Source organism: Suricata suricatta, chromosome 4 (assembly GCF_006229205.1).
Source record: "Suricata suricatta isolate VVHF042 chromosome 4, meerkat_22Aug2017_6uvM2_HiC, whole genome shotgun sequence".
NCBI classification, from domain to species: domain Eukaryota; kingdom Metazoa; phylum Chordata; class Mammalia; order Carnivora; family Herpestidae; genus Suricata; species Suricata suricatta.
Window position 1 is genome coordinate 139,861,174 of NC_043703.1, and position 23,030 is coordinate 139,884,203.

The 23,030-nt window shown below is 35.7% G+C and overlaps 1 protein-coding gene across 9 annotated transcripts in view; it reads right to left on the reverse strand.

The window, feature by feature from the left end:
* Positions 1-23,030, reverse strand: part of BIRC6 (baculoviral IAP repeat containing 6) — a 229,667-nt gene that overhangs the window by 88,777 nt on the left and 117,860 nt on the right. For all 9 annotated transcript variants that reach the window (XR_003908004.1, XM_029937980.1, XM_029937977.1 and 6 more), the window contains 11 exons: positions 21,981-22,114; positions 18,811-18,938; positions 13,926-14,488; positions 12,802-12,977; positions 11,723-11,819; positions 11,395-11,589; positions 10,441-10,641; positions 6,755-7,034; positions 5,266-5,522; positions 4,908-5,016; positions 978-1,199 (listed from right to left, as the gene is read on the reverse strand). Coding sequence is in view for 8 of the 9 variants with exons in the window: in XM_029937980.1 (XP_029793840.1) it covers positions 978-1,199; positions 4,908-5,016; positions 5,266-5,522; positions 6,755-7,034; positions 10,441-10,641; positions 11,395-11,589; positions 11,723-11,819; positions 12,802-12,977; positions 13,926-14,488; positions 18,811-18,938; positions 21,981-22,114 (2,362 nt within the window). In the remaining variant the exon portion in view is untranslated. The remainder of the gene's footprint in view (positions 1-977; positions 1,200-4,907; positions 5,017-5,265; positions 5,523-6,754; positions 7,035-10,440; positions 10,642-11,394; positions 11,590-11,722; positions 11,820-12,801; positions 12,978-13,925; positions 14,489-18,810; positions 18,939-21,980; positions 22,115-23,030) is intronic.

The window sequence follows — 23,030 nt, forward strand, 5'->3', positions numbered from 1 at the left end:
GCCTCTCCACACCCGCGCTGTCTCTCTCTCAAAATAAATAAACTTAAATAAAAAAAGAAACATTGAAAAATAACACAAAAGAAAGGTTCAGAGAGAATTTGACATGATTAATAGCTTAAAATTCACATTTGCAAATCAAAAACTATTAGTAAGTTTCATTAATAAGTCATGGGTTATGCCAATTGAGAAGACCAAATATGAAAATCACAGACTAAAAAGGACAAAAGGCCAATCTTTCATTAGGTTATGGAATTCCTCAGAAATAAATATAATATTCTGTTATAGACTTATCAATTACAGGCGATAAGTTCAGGCAAGTCTTAGCTAAGTATGATAAAGAAATGTGGGTAAGTAAAAACTACCAAAAGAACAAAATCATATCCGATGACTAGAAAGTAGTAAAAACAACTAACCATAAAAACTCTCTAAAGTAGTAACTCTTTCAAAACTTCCAGTTACATTCTTACTCCTTAACTAGTTGTACCTTAAAGATAAAAAAAAATTGGGGGGGGGGGGCGTGCCTGGGTGGTTCAGTTGGCTAAGCATCCCGCTCTGGGTTTCAGCTCAGGTCATGATCTCACAGTTGTGGGAGCCTCATGTTGGGCTACACACTTGGGATGGAACCTGCTTGAGACTTTTCTCTCTTCCGCTGTCCCTCCCCTGAATGCGTGTGCACAAGCACAATAAAAAATTCTGGTGGGTAAATTTGCAAAAAAGAATAAACACTATGACCTGTATGAACACACAAACACTCCAATTGCAGGTGGGAAAAAGCTAGCAATGACACTAATATTTCTTCTTAAAGCATGGAGATGAGTTTCATTCAATCTGTGTGCACCTAATTTCAAAATTATACCTGATTATAGTTAACTACTACTTTCAAAGTATTATCCAAATAGGCATATAAAATACTACTTCATCAAGTGAACACCTAGAACAATATACTGACAGAAGAAAAGGACAAACCTGGTACTTACTCAAAGAGGTCTCGGTCCAGCAGCGCTGGTAAATCGTACTCTACGAGCAGTTCGTAGCTGTGCCACAGAATTGCTGCTACGCAGTGCAAATGAGAGGGAGACGGCATGAGAAGACCGTACTCTATGGTCGAAGAGTTAGGGCACATGTAGCTCATCCTGCCGCTTCGCCTCATGGCAGCCACTCTTGCAGAATCACTGACCCATTTTAACAAGGCCTGAATTCTTAAAAGAAAATGAATTCAAATAACCAATTATACCCCAACTGACATTTATTATGGATAAATATCACCATAACAAGTAAGAACTGTATTTATGAGAGTAACATACTAATTGTTCTTGGTAATTTTTATCTAAAATGGGAAGGAAAAGCAGAAAGGATATAGTAGTTATAGTTTTCCAATAACGTTACTAACTTTGACAAAAATGTTTGAAATAACATAACTATAATTTTGCATATAAACATTGGTTAATTTTGTAACTCATTTACAAAAAAAACCCCTGTAAATATCTGGACTTACGGGATACAAAGCTTCACAAATTCACCGTCTCCCATAAATTTTCTTTCATCTTACAACAAATCCACACAACCTAGAATTGAGGGCTAATTCTTCATTGTGCAGAAGCTCAAGCAATACAGCATGTCTTACACGCCCAGCCCGCAACCATTACATGCTCCTAGCGGACTCCCATGCCCCTGCACTCTGACAACAGAAGAGAGCCGACTAAGTACTTTTTTATCAAGTGTCATCCTACCCTCAATACCCTGGAGGTGGGGGAATACTAACTGAGAATATTCAAAAAAAATTTTTAAGTGTATTATTTATTTTGAAAGAGAGAGGAAGCAGGGGGGAAGCAGAATGAGTGAGAGAGAGGGAGGGAGGGAGGGAGGGAGGGGGGGAGAGAGAGAGAGAGAGAGAGAGAGAGAGAGAGAGAGAGAGAGAGAGGGAGAATCCCAAGCAGACTCTGAAAAGTCAGCACAGGAGCTTAAATCATGCAACTATGAGATCATGACCTAAGCTGAAATTAAGAGTTGGACACTTCACCGACTGAGTCACTCAGGCACCCCAAGAACACATTTCAAAACAATATGGTGTTGGAGTTTATATAAAATACAGAAAATGGGATAAGATTTATACTGAGCTCTTAAAACACTGTGTTTCTCTTTCTGTTTACTTCCAAATTTCTGGTTTAGATCACAAGATTCCTTGCTCCAGGTTATGGGAAATGGGGGTAGGAAGGTATATAATGCTACGTAATCCGCTTCTCTGCCAGGAAGGACAAGACCCTTTGTTTTATTGTTTTTAAATATTTTTTTAAGTTTTTATTTATTTAATTTGAGAGAGAGAGAGAAGGAGAGAGAGAGAGAAAGAGAGAGAGAGGAGCAGAGAAAGGGAGAGAAAGAACCCCAAGCAGGTCCCTCACTGTCAGCGCAAAGCTCAATGCAGACCTCAAACTCAAGAACTGTGAGATCATGACCTCAGACAAAGAGACTAAGAGACACTTAACTGACTGAGATACCCAGGCACCCCAAGACTAGACCATTTAAATTTCATATGATAGAAAATAAATATAAGTCAGAAAAAGAGAAAGCAGATGAAACAATTAGAGAAGAGCAAGAGTTTCTCAGTCCACAGAAGCTAGCATCTTGTTATTATGTCAGTTCTAATACATTTACGTTTTAAAAAGTATTATGCAGTGAGAACAATTTTATTTAGGTAGTTTTCCTATGATAAAAAACATAAAACTATTAAGGAATTAAATAATTGCAAGAAATCTTAAGAAAGCTGATCCAGAAAAATACTTAAAACTATTTTTTTTAACTTTCTTTTTAACTCTATTAACCATTATGATTCAAATTTGGCACAAATTTCTTCTATCAAAAAACATTCCAAGGGCACTTGGGTGGCTCAGTCAGTTAAGCGTCTGACTTCGACTCAGGTCATGATCTTGCAGTTAGTGGGTTCGAGCCCTGCATCAGGCTCTGTGCTGACAGATCAGAGCCTGGAGCCTGTTTCTGATTCTGTGTCTCCCTCTCACTGCCCCTCCCTCACTTGTGCTCTCTCCGTCTATCTCAAAACAAAACAAAATTTTAAAAAATTTCCCCCAAAATTGAATTCTATTTTTAAATATAATAATGTGATGTGTAATTAGTAAGCATAAAAAGTTTAATAGAAAAGTCAACTTATTTAATATTTTGATATTTAATATTAAATTGATTAATTTGCCATGGTGAAAATAATTAAAATAATTGACCGTGGTGAAATAAAATAATGAAATAAATCAATTTAAAAAATGAACTGCCATGGTGAAAATAAATCTACTTGCTTAAATGCCAATTAAACATTTTTCACTGGAAAATATGAAAGCAACTAGTCTAAAATATGTCAAAGCTATTACATTATCAGTGGTTGAAGTATCGATACTTATTAGGCACCTGCCACACTGGACACTATCCCAGACTCCCAAGTAAATCTTCCCTTGTGAGTGACAGTATTCTGTCTCCCCAATCCAAGGCAAAAAGCTGGATTCAATTAACCTGGACACTCCAGTATCTAGCAAAGTGCTAGGCATACGGCAGCTATTCAGTAAATACTAATAAAATGAGTAAGTACCCACAAAATTAAGATTTGCTAATAATTTATAAACAAATTAACAAATACCAAATTATTTTCTTAAATAGTAACTAAAATATTAAAGAATAACAGAACTCAGAAAACAATAAAAATTATTGGTTTATAGAGTCACACATTCTATAAATGCTTTCTAATACTGATGATGTATATAAAAGAAGAGAATGCACCATCACTCAAAAATCTGTCAAAAACATGTTTCAACAATACTTGGAAGTTCTTATCAATGTGGAGGTAGAAGACATTAAAGAAGAGCACGTTAGTAAAATAATCTATACATAAAGCATCACTAAACATTGAGGTGAGATGCTCAGGTTATCATTTACTTGGTAAGACAATGTTTCAGCTTGGGGTAGGAAGGAGAAAGAAGGTAGAGAGTTCATTTAAAAGGTGTCAATGAATATTATAAATATAAGTAATCAAACGAAACATTACCTTTGTCAAAATAGTCTAGATACCCAATACGGACGGAATAGTCTAATATGCACACACAGTAAATACTACCTAAGATAGTATGATTGGACACCACCACAATTTATAAAGATCTCCTAACAGCATGGTTCACATAAAACCATGTAGTTATTTTGGGGTGCCTGGGTGGCTCAGTCAGTTACGTCTGGCTCCTGATTTCAGTTCAGGTCATGATATCATGTTTTGTGAAGTGGAGCCCAGCGTTGGGCTCTGCACTGATAGTGCAAAGCCTGCTTGGGATTCCCTCTCTCCCTCTCTCTGCCCCTTCCTCATATGGGCTCTCTCTTGAAGTAAATAAACATTTCAAAAATTGCAGTATTTTATTCCATTCCATTTGTCAAAAGTAATATGGATTATAATTCTATTTCAGGTCAAATTTGCTTAAGGTATGTCCAAATATATAAAAGATGTTTAATGTTCATAAAAGCCTCTAGAAGTTATATCATGTAAAGCATACAGGTAAATGTCCAATATAATCAACAGTCTTGATCATTATGAAAGAACCTAAGGAGAAAGTATTCTATGTAATGTTCACTATCATGTAACTGTGTGTATGTGTGTCCTTAAATAAAAAACAACATCTGGGCGTCTGGGTGTCTCAGTCGGTTGAGCATCTGCCTCTTGGTTTCGGCTTAGGTCATGATCTCACTGTCCATGAGTTCAAAACTCGCATCTGACTCTGCGCTGACAGCACAGAGCCTGCTTGGGATTCTCTGTCTCTCTGTCACTCTGTCTCTCACCTCCTTACTCTCTCTCTCAAAATAAATAAACATTAAAAAATAAATTAATTAATTGGTTAATTAAAAACAAAAATAAGATCAATGTATACCTGTCTTTTGTTCCAGGATCCTGAGTTGTTCCAAGCTGGTAAAGAATATCTATCGTAGAATCGGAAGAGAGTCCATTCAGTCTTCCAAAAAGTAAAGGGCTGTTTAGATCTTGCAATAAAAAAACAAAAGAAAGTTCGCTAAATAAGCAAATGGTAAAGGCACATTTGCACAATTTAATTTTAAATTGTTAATTAAAAATAACTCTTTCGTAAATTATAGCAATTAGAAAAACTCCAAGAACACTGAAGCCATAATGAAAATTAATTTCAGAAACAGATTTCATCACAAAGCCTCCTTAATTCAACTGTCACTGTTTTGCAGATAGGTAAAAATTAAAACATCAAAGTTAAAAGTCACCTGTAGGATCACTCCCTGATGCCGCACAGTTTCTCAGAAGAATGTCTATGAGCTTCAGGCCAATTCTCGTGGACTGCAGTCCTATCTTTACAAGCACGACCTCAATGTTGGGTGAGTGCATCCCGCAGTATGGGGACATCAGTAAGGCAGCACAAGTCTGCAGCAGATTAGCCGTGGGTGCCGCTGCACTTGCCATCATCCCTTCCAGATCACTTATGTGAGTAAGGCAATGATGCAGCAACCGTAACCAGCCAATGCTGAAACAGACAACACAGAGCGGCTTACATGGTCAATTCAAGTAGCTCAGATGATTTCTGGGGTAAAATAAAACTGAAAACTCAGCATAACACCAATCTGCATTTTAAAAAGTCTGTGACAACAGTACGGAATTAAGCTCAGTAAGTTTCCTCCGTAATGTAACAAATAAAAATACTTAACCACTAATAGCATTTAGGAACTACATGCTTGTCTTTTTTTAAATCAGAAAATGTTGTTGTTGTTGTTTTTTACATTAAGTTCCACATGCAATCTGGAGCTTATTAAACTCATGACTCTAAGATCAAGAGTCACATGCTCTACTGACTGAGCCACCCAGGTGCCCCGTCAGAAAATGTTTTTTTTAAATATATATATACACATAGATGTTTAAATATAAAATACGCAGGGACTATAGCCTTGCAAAACTATAATGTCTTGGCAGCTTGAGAATAAAACAAAAAACCCTAATTTCCTTATCAGGCAAAACTTTCAACAGAACCAGTCTATAACATTTTCAACCACCAAAATTTATCAGATACATGTGAATTAAAAGATATATTCAGGTCCTTGTTTATTTGGTCAGTTTGCATGGTTCAAATCTAACCCTTCTGCTAACTGTCATTTAGGAATTCTCATCTAGGACTAGGTCTCTGTCCTATGGTCAGTTTGTATGGCTAAGGTGTATCCTGGTGACAGGCATGTGGAAATTCATGTATTAGACTGTGATCCAAACAACAGAAACCCATACCCACAAATAGTACACACTGTATATATCTCAGGAATTAAACATACCTAAATTTCCATTTTAACCAGCCTCCAAGTTCTGGTTCTAAACAATTATTATCTCTATTACATCTAATAAAATTATGGTATTATATAAGCTACGTATAGAACAAAGAACTTCCTGAGCCCTAAATCAAACCACAGAATAGATAATTTCATAAAAAGCTCAGAAAGCTTTTTTTAAGAATGAGAAGGAGTAAGGGGCCCCTGGGTGGTTCAGTTGGTTGAGTATCCAATTTTAGCTCAGGTAATGATCTCCTGGTTCGCGGGCTCAGACCCCACATGGGCTCACTGCCGTTACTGCAGAGTCTGCTTCAGATCCTCTGTCCCGATCTCTCTCTGCCCCTCCCCTGCTCAAGAGCGCTCACTCTCTCTCTCTCTCTCTCTCTCTCTCTCTCTCTCAGAAATAAGTAAAACATTAAAAAAAAGAATGAGAAATAAAACATACCTTGTTTTGGAAACTTGATCTTCAGAAGGAAGAAAGGGATTATTAACTGTTGCTGAAGACGTGGTCCCAAAAGCAGTGAGGCCCAGTAATTTAATTTGTGAAAGGCCTAACGTGCTGGCATCTCGTGGGCGATGAAGTCTGAGGCAGACAGCGGAAGCCACTTCAGCTTTTACCAATTGAATTTTTATGTAGGTGAGACCGCTTGTGACCACAGGAGTGGACAAAGGAAGCATGTTCACTCCATCTGCACTCACTTCAACAGACACTGAGGACGGGCAGGCTGCAGAGAGAGAACATTAAAAAATTACTACAGAAAACGTGAACTGGACTTCACGGTTTAGTGGAAAACCTAGTAAAAGTGCGTCTTTTAGTTATATTCACTGTGAACTTATGTGCCACATCATACTTGGTCACTGACTTTCACGATGACTGAATTTGGAGCTATTTTCTAACATAAGATAGGCGACCTACAATGTAACAAAAAAAATCTTTTAAAAAATTGTAACATTGGTGCGCCTGGGAGGATCAGTCGGTTAAGCATCCGGCTTCAGCTCAGGTCATGATCTCACGGTTCGTGGGTTCAAGACTCATGTTGGCCTCTGTGCTGACAGCTAGCTCAGAGCCTGGAGCCTGCTTCAGATTCTGTGTCTCCCTCTCTCTCTGACCCTACCTTCTTTGTGCTCTGTCTCTCAAAAATAAATAAAAAACATTTTAAATAAATAAATAAATAAACATTGTAACATTAACCTAAATCAAAAGAATATCTGGATATATGTAATACACATTTATATGCTTGAGTCTTGGCATGAAAAAAGTTGCCAAATTGGCAATTACTCTATTATTTCTATTACTCAGAATTATCGCCAACAATGTGGGAGATTCATGATTAATACGTTATGGTTTACTGCTATAAGTAATTGGGAAAAGGATACTATAATAAAAATAAAGTGCTTTGAAGCATCTGGGTAGCTCAGGTGGATAAGTGTATGACTTCATGTCAGGTCATGGTCTCATGGTCTGTGATTCTGAGCCCCATACTGGCTCTGTGCGGACAGTTTGGAGCCTGCTTGGGATTCTCTCTCCCCTCTCACTCTCTCTCAAAATAAATACATAAACTTAAAAAAAATTTTTTAAGTGCTTTTCTACCAACTTATTACTTCACTAATACCATACTGCAATGATTTTTAAAATAACTGAGTTTTGGGGCACCTGGGTGGCTCAGTCAGTTAAGTGTCTGGCTTTGGCTCAGGTCATGATCTCAGGACTCATGGTTTTGAGCCCCAATTCGGGCTCTGTGCTGACAGCTAGCTCAGAGCCTGGAGTCTGCTTCAGATTCTGTGTCTCCCTCTCCCTCTAACCCTCCCCTGCTCGTACTCTCTCTCACCGTCTCTCAAAAATAAATAAAAACATTAAAAAAAAATTTAAACAACTGAGTTTAAAAACTACTTTTACCTCCAGTATTTTGTTTCCTTTTAAAAATTTAACCAATGACCCAAAAGATTTCAATTCATATTCTACTAACATTGAAGAAGGCTCAATGAAGTAACAACTGGCAGCTGCTAGAGAAAAATGATTTCTAATATAACATGGACTTTGATTTTAATTTTAACTTCAATTACAAAATTAGGAAGTCTCTTACCATATGCCAATTACATGCAAAGTTTACAGTGAAAACTAGACAAGTTATATCAATTTTGAAATTTAATCTTCACTTTTGAGATAAGTATTATCCATACTTTATACACAATGGCAGAGTCAGAGATTAAATAATCCAAACTCCCACATGAACAAATGGCAAATTTTTTCACTGGAGCAAAATATATCTTCAATTTCTGCTCCAATTCAATAATAAAACCAAATGTTTTATTAAACACAATTACAGCAGGGAATACCTATCCTAGTGATTTTTTTTTTTAAATAATGAATAGAGTTCTTCCTTATAATAGTCCTCCTGTCTCAATTCCCAAGTGCGAAATCTAGCCTCACTTACAAGGACCACTCTTTTTCCTTCCAAATAAATGCAAATTCTTCCTCATCTTAGGTTTTCCCTGACATGTTATGTTGACTTATCTGTTACCATGTAATATAGTTGTTTTTGATCTGTTAAAACACTATGGATTAACGTATTTTTCCTTTTGCCATTATATTCATTATATCCATTTTCATCTAAGAAGTTTGAATTCCACAACAATATTAGAAAATAATAGTCTAATGTTGCAAGTAAGTGGAAAAATGTATTATTCCACATATGCCAGCGGTGTATAAAGATTCCCACAGTTCTTCATCCAATTACTGAGTGACATTTGATAACAATGAGAATTAATCAGTGAATGTAAATGAATGTGACAATTTCAACAATTCTATAAAAATCACTATGTTTTGGGGGCGCCTGGGTGGATCAGTCAGTTAAGAAGATGTCCAACTTCGGCTCAGGTCGTGATCTAATGGTTGGTGGATGCGAGCCCTACATCGTGGGTTCGAGTCATCAGCTCAGAGCCTGGAGCCTGCTTCAGATTCTCTCTCTCTCTCTCTCTCTCTCTCTCTCTCTCTCTCTCTCTCCGCCCCTTCCCTGCTCACTCTCAGTCTCTCTCTCTCTCTCAAAAAAAAATGAGAATAAAACAATGGAAAGAGGGGAAAACAACACATAAACCCAAGCTAATTTCCCACTGCAGAACTGTTAGCTGTCAGCTCAGAGCCTGGAGCCTATGTCTCTCTCTCTCTGCCCCTCCTCTGCTCACACTCTGTCTCTGTCTCTAAAAATAAACAAATATTTAAAAATCACTATGGTTTTGTTTTATTTTTAGAGAGAGTGAGAGTGTGTCGGGGGGGGGAAGGGGTAGAAGGAGAGAATCCCAAGCAGGCTCCACACCTAGCCAGCACAGAGCCTGATGTGGGGCTCAATCCCAGGACACTGGGATCACAACCTGATCCAACATCAGGAGTCGGTCACTCAACCAACAGAGCCATCCAGGTGCCCCAAAATCACAATGTTATGCTAAAAATCTGAGGACCAAAAATATAGTATAGTATTTTAGATTCTTTTATGAATATTTGAAGAGTTCTTTTTCCTCTTAATGTAAAAAACTCTTTTCAATTATTTACACCTTGCAAAGTGAAAACAAAATATATTCAATGAAAAAGCACCAAATGAATGACTCAATACAATACAAATTAAAAAAACACTCAAATATTAAAAATATTACACTCACATTATTAAAATAAAATTCTATACATGCAATAACCTTAAAAATTCTATACATGCAATAACCTTACAGTGGGAAGAGAGGAGAACAACATATAAATCCAAGCTAACTTCTCACTGCAGGACTGGCACTTAGAATAGGGCTAGACTACTACACACAGGCATGTAAACTCACTCATTTCAACGTAATGCTACACAGCTTAATAAATTTGGGAAGAAAGGCAAGGCAAAAGTATATGTAACTGAAATATATTTGTTTGGATTTCAGGAAACATTCTATTTGTTGAAGGGGAGTAGGTATGTCAATTCATTCCATGGGAAATGATTTCGTGGTAAGGTTGAATACTTACAAAAAACTTCAAAATTAAGCAATCTGGGAATCATACTTTAGTGTATCACCGTTTACTAAATATTTTTCTTGATTTTAAGTGTTCCTACATTAGAATTTATTTTCATGATGCTTCTTTAAAAATGTATTACTCACTCGCAAGAGATGCAAGGTGAGGTTGGATATGTATCTCTTTAAGAAGCACTGCTGCAGGAAGGTGAATGGTGAGGTCACACCAAGCCTCCTCTGGCAGGAAGATGTAGGACCAGGCTGCAGAGCGAGCTCTTCTGTGGGGAGGTGTAGCCTGTAGAAGCACCTCGGCCGGCTGGGCAGTCGGACTGCTAGATGTAATTGTACCTAGAGAAGAGATTTTAAATATAATAAAAACTCTGTAAAAGAACCCAAATAAAGCATCAAGATCTAAACAATCACTGAACCAGAAAAATTAGCTAAAGTCATGAATATTTGATGCTACAAATTTTTTGTGTGTGTTTAGCACGATTTGTCACAGTATTGACAAAATATCAAGACATCCAGCCAACTTGCAAGGTGTTAAGTTCATTATTAATCGTTGCCTAATTTTGTTATACTCACACATCGAAAGAAAACTAAATAACAAATCTAGCACAATAATTCTTCAGTGATTTAATTACAAACATGTGCAAGATAATCTTCAACTTGAAAATAATCACCTTTATCTCAGTTGTCAATATTCATGAGTTAGAAATATGGAAAGAAAAAGAAACTATGTAAACTGGAAACAGGAGTAACTACCTAAAACTGAAGCTTCTTAAAAAATAACACTCAAAATAAGATGGAACAAGTTCTTTAAACTGATTAGCACTTACAGTGAAAACTGACATTGGATCTGCTATTTCACAAATTGTGTTACTATTTAATTCAGAAATAAAAACAAATGAGATTGCTAAAGAGCTATTAAAAAAACTTCCTTCTAATCAACAGAATGTTTCAAAAATCACTACCTTTAAAATCACTTGTTTGTAATTGGTGATATAATCACATAATCAACTTACTTCAAGAACTATTTTTGCTTCATACCAGCTAATAAAATAAGTTCATACCAGTAAGATTTAGGTATTCTCTTCTTACCCAGGGGTGCAAAATTATGGATCCCTTCTGCATTGTCAGGCTCAGAAGCTAGTATTCTTGTTTTCAAAGTGCTGTCAACAGCTTTATTGGGACCAGAATCAAGAAATTTCATAATAGTTGACACCATACTTCTTGCAGTGTTTACAATAGCCCTTGTACTGGTAACCATGTTGTTGCAAATGAGCTGAACGCCGCCTAATTTACAAAGAAGACCAAATGAAAATAAGACAGTTTGACAGTGAGTCATCTTTCACATAAGACTACAAAAATGAGAACATACACTGTCAAATGGGTACACTTAAATGATAATTTTTGGAATCTATCTTACCCATGTCATGGAATGCTTTCAAGGCATCACTGGTATCCAATACTCTCAAAATAAACCACAGTAATGGTTCAGATAACTGGCAAGTAGCAAGAGAGCCCTGGAAAAAAAAACAACACATGTGTATTGTGACTTTATAACAGTGCTAATTAGTTTCCTGTAATTAGGACAATTAAACCTATTAAATGTAATATTATTTTATAGTTAAGTAATCTAAAATTACAGCCTAAAACTAAATCACAAATTCAACAAATCTGCCAGAAGACTTAAGAAATCTTACCTGAATCAAAAAGGAAGTCTAGTCTTTTTTCTGAACTCAGAGTATTTTTTAAATTAAGCATCTGTCTTTATCTACTATTATCATTTTTGACCTTAAATTACTGTGTACTCATTTCATTTTCCATTAGACACTAATTTCTTTTACAAACTGTCCTTCTCCAATATCCTTTCATTACTGGAGAAATATGTGCACATGTATAATATATACACACACACATATGGTGGCATTTTAAGTAAATGGTAATTTACATGGACACACAGAATACTCCTTAAGAAAGTACATTTTTAAACCTGCATTTAAAAAAGTTAAAATCATCACACTGCTTCCTACAAGTTCATTTTATAAGAAGAAAAAATAAAAAGCAATAATATTCTAACCTATTTTTCTTTTAAAATTACCCAAATCCCTGTAAGCTGAAAGGAAACCAAGCAAACACGCAGCATAGCTTGAAAACATAGTCGCATTACATTTTTGACTGTAACATCTACAAAGAACATTTTGGTATTCCACTATGCTATTTCTAGAGGAAAAAGAAAACTACTTCTTGAGAGAACAGGAAAACAACCTAAAATTTAAGATTATGTTTAATGTTTTATACTTATACCACTGTGGTCATTTTTGACAACATGGACTGAAAAAAACTTTACATTCACAATTTATTTAATAGTCTGTAGGTCTTACTTGATGCTGCTGCTGCTCTTTTTCCAATATATGAATCCTGTGTCTTTGTCTATAAATACTTCTCTGTTCCCGTTGCCAGAAACTACTTAAATTACTGAAACAGTTGCCAGACTGAACGCACCTGTCTGCCCATATATCCACAGGCCATGTAGGTCAAAATCGGCTGCAGCATCATGTGGACCGTGGAAGCTTTCTTACTGAGGGTGGTCAGTATGGTAAACAATCCATCTCCAACTGAGATAGCATCTAGCCCACCGTGGAAGTTCTCGTGCTTGGTTAGATGCAATCCACTTGCCCCTAGTTTAAATAAAAAGGTTACACATTTTTTAACAACATAAAAACTTACTTGCTTAAAACCAGTAACAATTAAAATAGAAAAGTCATTTTCCCTCAGACCACTGAAGGCTGGGTATACAACAGCTATATGTGTGTATGTGCATGTGTATATACACATACGTGTATATACATACTAGAAACTGAGATATTCATCATAGCATTCAGTAAAGCACGTTTTGAGGTATCTTCTTACATGAGATACCTGTTGTATGACTGAGAAATATCATCTTACATGTAAGCTATATATCAAGAACAAAGGAAATGGAGAGAAAAATAAGTGGTATTTTCACATAACTATGCTTCAAGACACTGAATTTTAAAAAAAAGGATGGTTGTTTCTCTTACACAATGAACGTAAAAATAGAATAGAATTAATGGAATTAATTTTGTCGCAATTTAGAGAAGTACAATATATTAGCTTTCAAACAGGTAAAGAAGTTAAGCAAAACTATAGAAATTTTACACTGATGTATGTGTCACAGAAATGGTTACACTTTGGATAAAATTTTACACCTCACATTTTAAGAAAATGGGAATCAATAAACCCTACTGGTTCCTGAATACAAAATTCAACGTGAAATTCCCCATCTTTAAAACGTTAGAGATATGACTATAAAGTATGGTGCTTGACACTTTATAAGGAGACTGATTTTTTTCTTAATATAAAATACAAAATTACAAGTTATAGTATGTTACAGTATTTTTTAAAATTCACACTTAAAATTATTCACAATTTCGACTTCACTTATTGATAGAAGCCACTCTAGAAACGTTTTCACTTAACTCAAGCTAAGAAGTTTGCAATAAAGTAGCTTTACACTATAAAGTAATAAACCAAGCTAGAAGTTGCTAAAACAAAGAGATACAATCCCCAAAACAAGTAGAAGATCAAATATTCTCAATACGTACCAATTATCATGGCCATGGCACTGCTATTACACAGGCCCAGAGCAGACAAAATCTGGCTCATAATCTGCTGGTTGGCTAACACTAAGTCAGCAACATACGCAGGTGATCCTTGAACACTACTACTGCTTCCATTACCATCTTTGCCTCCAGAGACTTTCTCCTCATCTGAAACACTGTCTGTCGTATTGGTGGTCACAGACACTCTTGCACTGTATTCTCTATTGCCCGAAAGAGGCAGCTGTACTAAAATGTTAACCAGTTTTAACAAATCAAACATGAGTTGATCTCTTGTCATTTCGCCACAAACTGCTTTCGCATCACCTGGACGAATAAGGTTGGCAAAGAGTCCCCCAAAGCATGCTCGAGCACCCACCGAGCTATCTGATCCACTTCGAGACATTACTTTGTCTGAGCAAGTGATATAGTGGTGCACTAAAAAGGTGACAGACTCTATTACAGCAGAAATAGTACTAACTGAAACAACTTCAAAATTCTGCTCCAGGGTAAATTCTAAGAGCTTTACTTGGGCATCAAGAGGGCCTTGGCCTGTCTGGAAAGCACCCCTGCAGAAAAAGAGAGAGGATTAAAAATTAATCCATCTTAAATTTAAAAAAATAACCACCACAATACATGACCGTTAACAAAGTAATTAAACTCTTGGTTTTCAATGTTCCATTTTGCAGCAACTGGTTTCCATCTCTTCATGAGTATTCTTACTGTCTTCCATTTGACAAAAAAATCAAACATGACTTCTCTTCCAATAGAAAACTAAAGGACAAGTAATCAAAGAGGTGATTTTGAAGCTACAGACTAAAAGATTTCAGTATCACATGGTACTCCTAATGGAATAAGCTCTGGTTTTTCACATCCTCAAATGGTGCTATTTTAAAGATTTTCTCCTGATTATGATTTTCAAAAATTAAGGTTCAGTCAAATAATTCTTACGCATTAACGTTAATGCTCTCAATGCCTAAAATATTAAAAAGCTGGAGAAAATACTGCTCCCAAGTTAACAGTAAAAAGTGAAACTAACTATAAAGTTACATAAACCCTTTAGAGAGACGGAAATCCATGAAAGGTAGGCACCTCCAAGGAGACAGAACAGGAGCTTGGCTTTCCTGTGACAGAACTTGAGAACACATACTGACAACATACAAATGAGTAAGAATTCAGCTACTATAGTTAAAAAACTGCTAAATTCTGGTGTGTGCAACGGTGAGAACACAGAACTCTTGATGTTCAAAAACATTCACAGACACCCAACCTTACACTTTGCCCCTGCATCTATTCCATTTAGCTGTTCCTGAATTATATACTTTATAGTAAATCAGTAAATTTAAGTGTTTTTCCTGGGTTCTATGTGTCATTTTTACAAATTACCAAAACTGAGGAGGGTGCTGTGAGAACCCCTGAATCTGTACCCAAATCTGACAGCAGTGTGGCAACCTGCCACTTACATGTGCCCTCTAAAGAGAGGGCAGTCTTATGGTACTGAGTAGCTAAACCTGTGAGTCTGACACTAACTTTGGATAGTGCTAGAACAGGACTGAGCTGTAGGACAAAACTTCATGTCAGTTCTCTGAAAATACCAAAAATAATGATAAACTTCTGGCAAGAATGACATAAATAAATAACAATTACCAATATCAGTAACGAAAATAGGAATCGATGTAGAGCCCATCAACATTAAAAGGATAATAAGGAAATAGTACAAGTAATTGAACATAGATGAAATGAACAAATTCCATCAAGATGCAAACTGCCAAATCTCACTCAAGAAATAGAAAACATGAATAATCCTTTACTATAAAATAAACTGAAAATGTTTTCTGAAAGAAAACTCCAGACTCAGCATGCCTCAGTGGTGAGTACTATCAAATATTTAAGTAACCAGTCTTACATAACTTCTTTCAGAAAACAGACAAGGGATCACTCATTTTATGAGCCTACAATTAACTTGTATTAAAAGAAAAAAAACAGGCACTTTTCATAAAAACAAGACATTGTAAGAAAAATGCAAACATCCTTCATAAAGATAGATTCAAAAATCCTCAAAATGTTAACTAATTCAATTTAGCAAGATATGAAAAGGATAATATATCATGATCAAGTGAGCAGTGAGTCTATCCTGGGACTACATGTTGATCAACATTTAAAAAAAAAAATCAATGTAACTCCTCATATTTACAGGGTACACAAGAAACAACATTATGATCATTTCAAAAGATGCAGAGAAAGCATTCTATAAAACACAAGAGTAACACATGATTTTTTTTTTAAGTCTTAGCAAACAAAGAACACAAAACACCTCAAATTGCTATCAGGCATCTACAAAGGAAGCTACAGCTAGTAACATTACAACTTGTGAAAGACTACCAGTAAGAGTAAGGAAAAATGATGGCGAATTTCATCATTTCAACTGACCATTTTGAAGGTAACCAGGGCATATGGAAAAGGGGAAGGGCAGGGCAGGAACTGGGGATTAAGGCACACACACTGGAAAGGAAGGAAGACTTTTCATTCAGTGACTACATGACTGGGGACAAAGAAAGATCCAAAGAGGCTATTGTTACTCTTCCTACATTGATCTGCAGACCAATGCACTCTCAATCAAAATCCAGCAGGGCTTTGTTTTGTTTTATTTTATTTCTAGCAGTGCAGATGAGAATCAATAAACTTACTCTAAAATTTACGTGGAAAAGCAAAGGAACTAGAATAGCTAAAACAATTCTGAAAAAAGAACAAAGTTGGAAAACCACCACTACCAGATTTCAAGAAACTATGGAGGAAACAAGGCAATACAGTATTGGAAAAGTATAGATAGATGCAAACATCAATTCTATAGAAGAGTCCAGAAATACTGCAAAACAAATATGGTCGACTGATTTTTGAAAAGCATACAAAGAAAACTCAATGAAAGCATAGCCTTTGCAACAAATGGCAGAGGAATAAATAGACATCCACATGCAACACACAAAAACAAAAAACAAAATAACTTTTTCCCAAATGCAACATAAACTTAAATGTAAAAATTAAACTGAAATTTGTAGAAGAAAAAATAGCAGATCATGTGTAGGACCCTAGGTTAGGTAAGGATTTTTTTTTTATGACACAAAAATAATATATAAGGAAAAAACTTGACAAATAAGACTTCATCAAAATAGAAAACTTGTTTTCTGAAGGATACTGTTAAGAAAATGAAAATAAAATCCACAGGCCAATAGAGGGTATCTGCAGGGGCGCCTGGGTGGCTCAGTCGGTTGAGCATCTGATTTCAGCTCAGGTCATGATCTTGCAGTCTGTGAGTTCGAGCCCTGTATTGGGCTCTGTCCTGACAGCTAGGTGCCTGGAGCCTGCTTCAAATTCATTCTCTCTCTCTCTCTCTCTCTCTCTCTCTCTCCCTCCCTCTACCCACTTATGCTGTCTCTCTCTCGCTCTCAAAAATAAACACTTAAAAAAAAAAAGGAAAGTATCCGCAAAACACCTGATAAAACTGAATGCCATCTTTATATTAAGACTAGTTATTTCTTTCTGGTCATGAAATTAATTTACCTCAGAGCTCCCAGCTAACTTACTAGAAGACTAGAGACTTTCTTAAAAACATAAAAAACAAACAAAACATACACCAAGACATTCTTGGCCCCAAACTTTATGCACTGGATTAAAAAACCTACATGAGAAAATTTACAGGGTGTGTGTAGGTCAGATGAGATTGGCTAAAAACAGTAAGCTGGAAAAAAGAAATTTCTGAATCAGTTTTTGAGGCATGTCAACCTACAAATATCTCCACTTTGAAAACAAAAAAAAAAAACACTATGTAACTGAACGAAAATAAAGACTAACATTTCTGTAGGAAATGTCGGAGCAAATACATTGCAATTTCATAGGACAACCTTTACTGCTGTACAACTTTACATGAACAGGAGTATACTAAAGCATACATCTAAGGAATATGCTTGGAGGTCTCATACACAGTTACAAAAAAGCCTAGTTAAAAGAAAAAGTAAATATATGGTGACTGATTTTTGCTTTTGTGAATGTACTCCTTGCCCTTTATCTTTCACTGTGTATATACGACAAATAAATTAACCTACACCTATTGTTAGTTTTTATTTTATTATTTTTTTAAATGTTTATTTATTTTGAGAGAGAGCACGAGTGAGCAAGCACACGTGGAAGCAGGAGAGGGGCAGAGAGAGGGACAGAGAGAATCCCAAGCAGGCTCCACACCCAGTGAAGAGCCCAACATGGGGCTTGATATCACGAAGTGCGAGATTATGACCTGAGCTGAGATTAAGAGTCACTTAACCAACTAAGCCACCCAGGCGCTCCAGAACGTAATGTCGATTTTTGAAATGCCTTAAAGTTTGAAGAAAATGATTCATGAATATGATATATATTAGGATGTTTAACCATTCATGCCTTTTAAGAATAAACCCATCATGGCCATAATTTATTCCTTTAATGTACTGCTTAATTTTGGTAACAAATTCATTTAGGATTTCTCTAGGAGACTGGTCTGTAATTTTCTTTTGTAACCCATCTTACTTAGGTTTCCTTACATACAGGTTTCAAATAAAATCTTTGGTAGCTTTGATACTCTTTTTTGTATTCTAGAAAAAATTTAAACAGCTTCAAATAAATTTCACCAATCTATGAAAACGTTAAAAGCAAGCAGAGACTTAACACACTGTAATCCTTCTGTACAGATCAGTAATCTGAGAGAAACAGAATGAAATTAAAAGTCAGGAAAGAAATGGATATAACCTCCCCCTTAATCCCTACTATACTTCTTATTAACCCCCAACAAATGGTAAGGCAACGTTTATTTGGAGGATTATGTATTACTTCTACATCAGGAATATATGCATACATTGAAATTTACCTTTCTGTAGAAAGTATGTGAATTAGCTTGAGCAAAAATTCACTGAATATCTGAGGACATGTTGAAGAAAGATGCACTTGTAATCGGGTAAGAAATTCTTGCATAGCTTGTGTAGCAGTTGGACCAACCTGGAAAGAAATTAATTCCATTGAAAACTTTTTACTGATACCATTTATAGAATTATCCATTTAAAAAGCATTGAGTCAAGCACTATACTCTTAATTTTTCATATAAAGAACAAAATATGAACAATGATAGCAGAAAACCAATTTGCTTAGGTTTTAATAGATTTATTTTTAAACTTAAAACTATAAATTCTGTTTTTAACATTTATTTTTGAGATAGAGTGCACTTATATGACTGGGACAGAGGGGGGACAGAGGATACAGAGTGCGATCTGCGCAGACAGTAGCAAGTCTGACGCAGGGCTGGAACTCACAAACCATGAGATGACCTAAACCAAAGTTGGATGTTCAACTGACTTAGCCACCTAGGAGCCCCTAAAATCATGAATTCTAGTATCAATAATTCTAGCATTATGGTTTAGAACTTACAGATTTATGTAACTCAAGACCAAAAAAAATTCACCTGAATTATACTAGAAATATCTTCACAATGATTCAAAAGTAAAAAGAACTTTCGCACTGATTTATACCAACCACCTTACTAAATACCCATTTCACAGCAGAAGCACTCAAAGAGATTAGGTGATCGACAAATGGTCATGCTTCCAATGACTAGCAAACATGAAAGTGGATGAAAAAAACAAAATCACAAAGACTCCAAAGGTACAAACCTGTACCAATTAATAAAAAACTGCTTTTCCAAACTTGTAATTTGCCAATGAAAGAAATAATAGTGAAAAACGCACTAAGTAACCTGAGGGATGTTTTGGAATGTTTTGTAACATTTCTCTGTATGATCTTATTCTATCCTAATTTGCAATGATCATAAAAACTTTGAGGAGTTTTGGTAAAATAAAGTGCTGTGTGATTCTTCAAACTGTTTTAAAGTTAGGTAAACTTAATTTCTAATACTAGGTACCTAAGTCACAGCATTCTTAACAACTTCTTAAATAAAACTAAGATCTTAGAGGAAAGCTTGATCTTCAAAAACTTACTCTGTCTTTTAAAAAATAAAACAGGAAGAAAAAAAAAACCCTATTTAATACAATGGCATGCTCCCCAATACCTAGCTCTACCACTAACAAGTTGTGTAATTGTGGGCAATACAGATACTGCATTTTTTTCTTTTTTTTTTTAATTTACTTTTTTTGAGAGACATAGAGAGACAGAGCACAAGCAGGGGAGGAGCAGAGAGAGAGGAAGACACAGAATCCAAAGCAGGCTCCAGGCTCTGAGGTGTCAACACAGAGCCCAATGCTAGGCTCATACCCACGAACTACAAGATCATGACCTGAGCCAAAGATTGACACCCAACGAACTGAGCCACCCAGGCAATCCCTGCATTTTGTCTTATACATAAAATAATAAAGATGGAATCAATAATCCCAGGAATCCCAATTCATGAATCTCATTCCCAACTGATGAATCTCTATGTAAAATAATCACTTGTAATATGCCTCTGCTCCAATCAAAACTCTGGCCCAATTTAACTATAATAGTTTTTTCTCCCTCATTTTCATCCTTGTCTCACTTGTTTTATTGTGATTTACAAAATTAAAGTATGTGCAGTAAGATAATATTGACTAAATGTATCCAACAGAATTTAAAATCCAAAAAGACAGAGACTTGTTGGTCTTGGTAACTACTTATATGCCTAGTACCAAGATAATACCTGAACCTAGAACACAGAAGCCTGTTAGAAACTTACTGAATAGGGGTGCCTGGTTGGGTGTGTTGGTTGAGTCCCACTCTTGATTTCAGCTCAGGCCATCATCTCACATTTTGTGAGTTCAAGCCCCACGTCAGGCTCTGTGCTGACATGGAGCCTACCTAGGATTCTCTCTCCCTCTCTCTCTGCCCCTACTCTACTCACGCGCTCACTTTCTCTCAAAAATAAATAAATAAACATTTTAAAAAACTTACTGAATAAATGAAACAATAGAAAGGATGATATTATTATAGATTATACAACTAAATGAGTTTTTGTCTAATGGCAAATTCAGAGAAAAATTTATAAATTTAAAAGATGATAATGTTGCATAGCCTCCACTAAAAAGATGGTATGAATACTAAATTTATATTTTATATAAAAAGAAACATAATGGGGGCAACAGGGTGTCTCAGTTAAGTGTCCAATTTTTGGTTTCAGCTCAGGTCATGATCTCACAGTCATTGTGATTGAGCCCCAGGTCAGGCTCTGTCCTGAGCATGGAACTTGCTTGAGATTCTCTCTGTCCCTCCCCTGCTCATGCTCTCTTTCTCCCTCTCCCCCAAAAGAGAAAAAAAAAAGGAAATATAATGAGGTAGGAATATTTTCAAAAGCAATACATTACAATATAAGAAGAAATTAAATTGATACAAGAGAAGTTTATAGTAAGACTAAAAATGTTTATAAGCTTTGAGCAATACAACTTGATATTTTTTAATATATTTAATATTATAAAATGATTAAGTTAGGTATTATCAATCCTAATAGAAGTCATTAAACATAGTACATTATTTTTAGACAACTTTTTAAATTCCTGGGATGCCGGGGTGGCTCAATCCGTTAAGCATCTGACTTTGGCTCAGGTCATGATCTCATGGTTCATGAGTTTGAGCTTCTCTCTCCCTCTTTGTGCCCCCGTGGGATTCTCTCTCTCTCTCTCTCTCTCTCTCTCTCTCTCTCTCCCCCTCTTCAGTTGTGCCCTCTCTCTCTCAAAGACTGAACAAAAGTTTTTTAATTCCAAGGTTTCTTAAATGTTTCCCTGACTTTCAGGTATTTTTCCAGAATGTTTCTTAAATTGTCCCCAAATTAATGCCAAAAATACATAGCTGCAAATATAGCCAGTAAAAATTCAAGTGAAAATTTACTACCTGCTGTACTTCAGTTTCATAACTATTACTAAATATTATTCAAAACATTTTATTATATTGAAATATTAAAAAATATCATTTACTATCTTAGCAATGAAAATTTTATTTATTAGTTATATTAAGGTTTTCTGTACAAATATGTTTACTGAACTGTCTGGGCCTATCACCAGTTTTCAAAAGTCACCATACCTGTGGACTATGTTGATTTGTTCCATGTGGACTGGTGCCAGAAAGGAATTTCACTAACACATGAATCAGGTTAGGATCGGAAACCAGTAGATGAGCAGTGCTCTCCTGAGTTCCAATGGCACTGCTTGAACCAGCTGTAAAACATTTTTTAAAAAATGCTCTTAACAAATGGACCCTGAAAGAATGGAAATGCAGCACCTCAAATATCTTTTAGTTTCAAGGAAAACTCACATACTGCTGGGAGTTAGTTTATTAAAAGGGTCTGTATTTCTACTGCATTGACCGTATTGGGCTCGTTCTGAATCTTCATCTATCACAGATCTCCTATGGCCTCTCTCATAATCTGACTATAAAAAATAGCTGGTTTGAAGTACACCTTATTTAGTATATAGTCAAGCGGAAAAGAAACTGGAAAAGAAATAAATAAATGCTTACTGACCTTTTGGTGAGCCTATTCTTGGTAATTATTTCCCTCTTTCAGAAATAGGGATCTACTTCTCAGGTAGATTTTAACCCTGCTTTTTAAAATAAATCTGGGCAAACACTAGATTTGCAGACCAGTACCACAACGGTTGTACACTGTTCAACAGTAACACACCAGTTTTCTGAACTGAATAAAATATCCTTTGAGTAAATCTATCTTCAACATGAGACAGTGAAGCTTTTGATGCCATATTTGGAAAGCATATTCCAAGTTTAAAAAAGCAATAGCACTTTGATGCTAAAAAATGATTTAAACTGACATATTTATCAACATGACAAAGTTTTCTATGTAAAAGTGAAATTAATCCCAAAAAGAATAGGAATGAAATTTACCCATCTCCTGTCAATCTATAGACAGAACGAGGATTTTAATTTACAAATGGCAAGTCCTTGTTTTCTAGTCTGAACTTTTGCCCCTAACTCAACAACAATCTCAAGTATGTCAGATTAAACCCAGACTTAAGTGAGAAAAGGAAAACCGATGTGCACTATAGAAGATAATATAGAAAGGATCTAGATGTGGGAACAAAAACCTAGGAATCTAGTCATATATGTTCATGATTATTA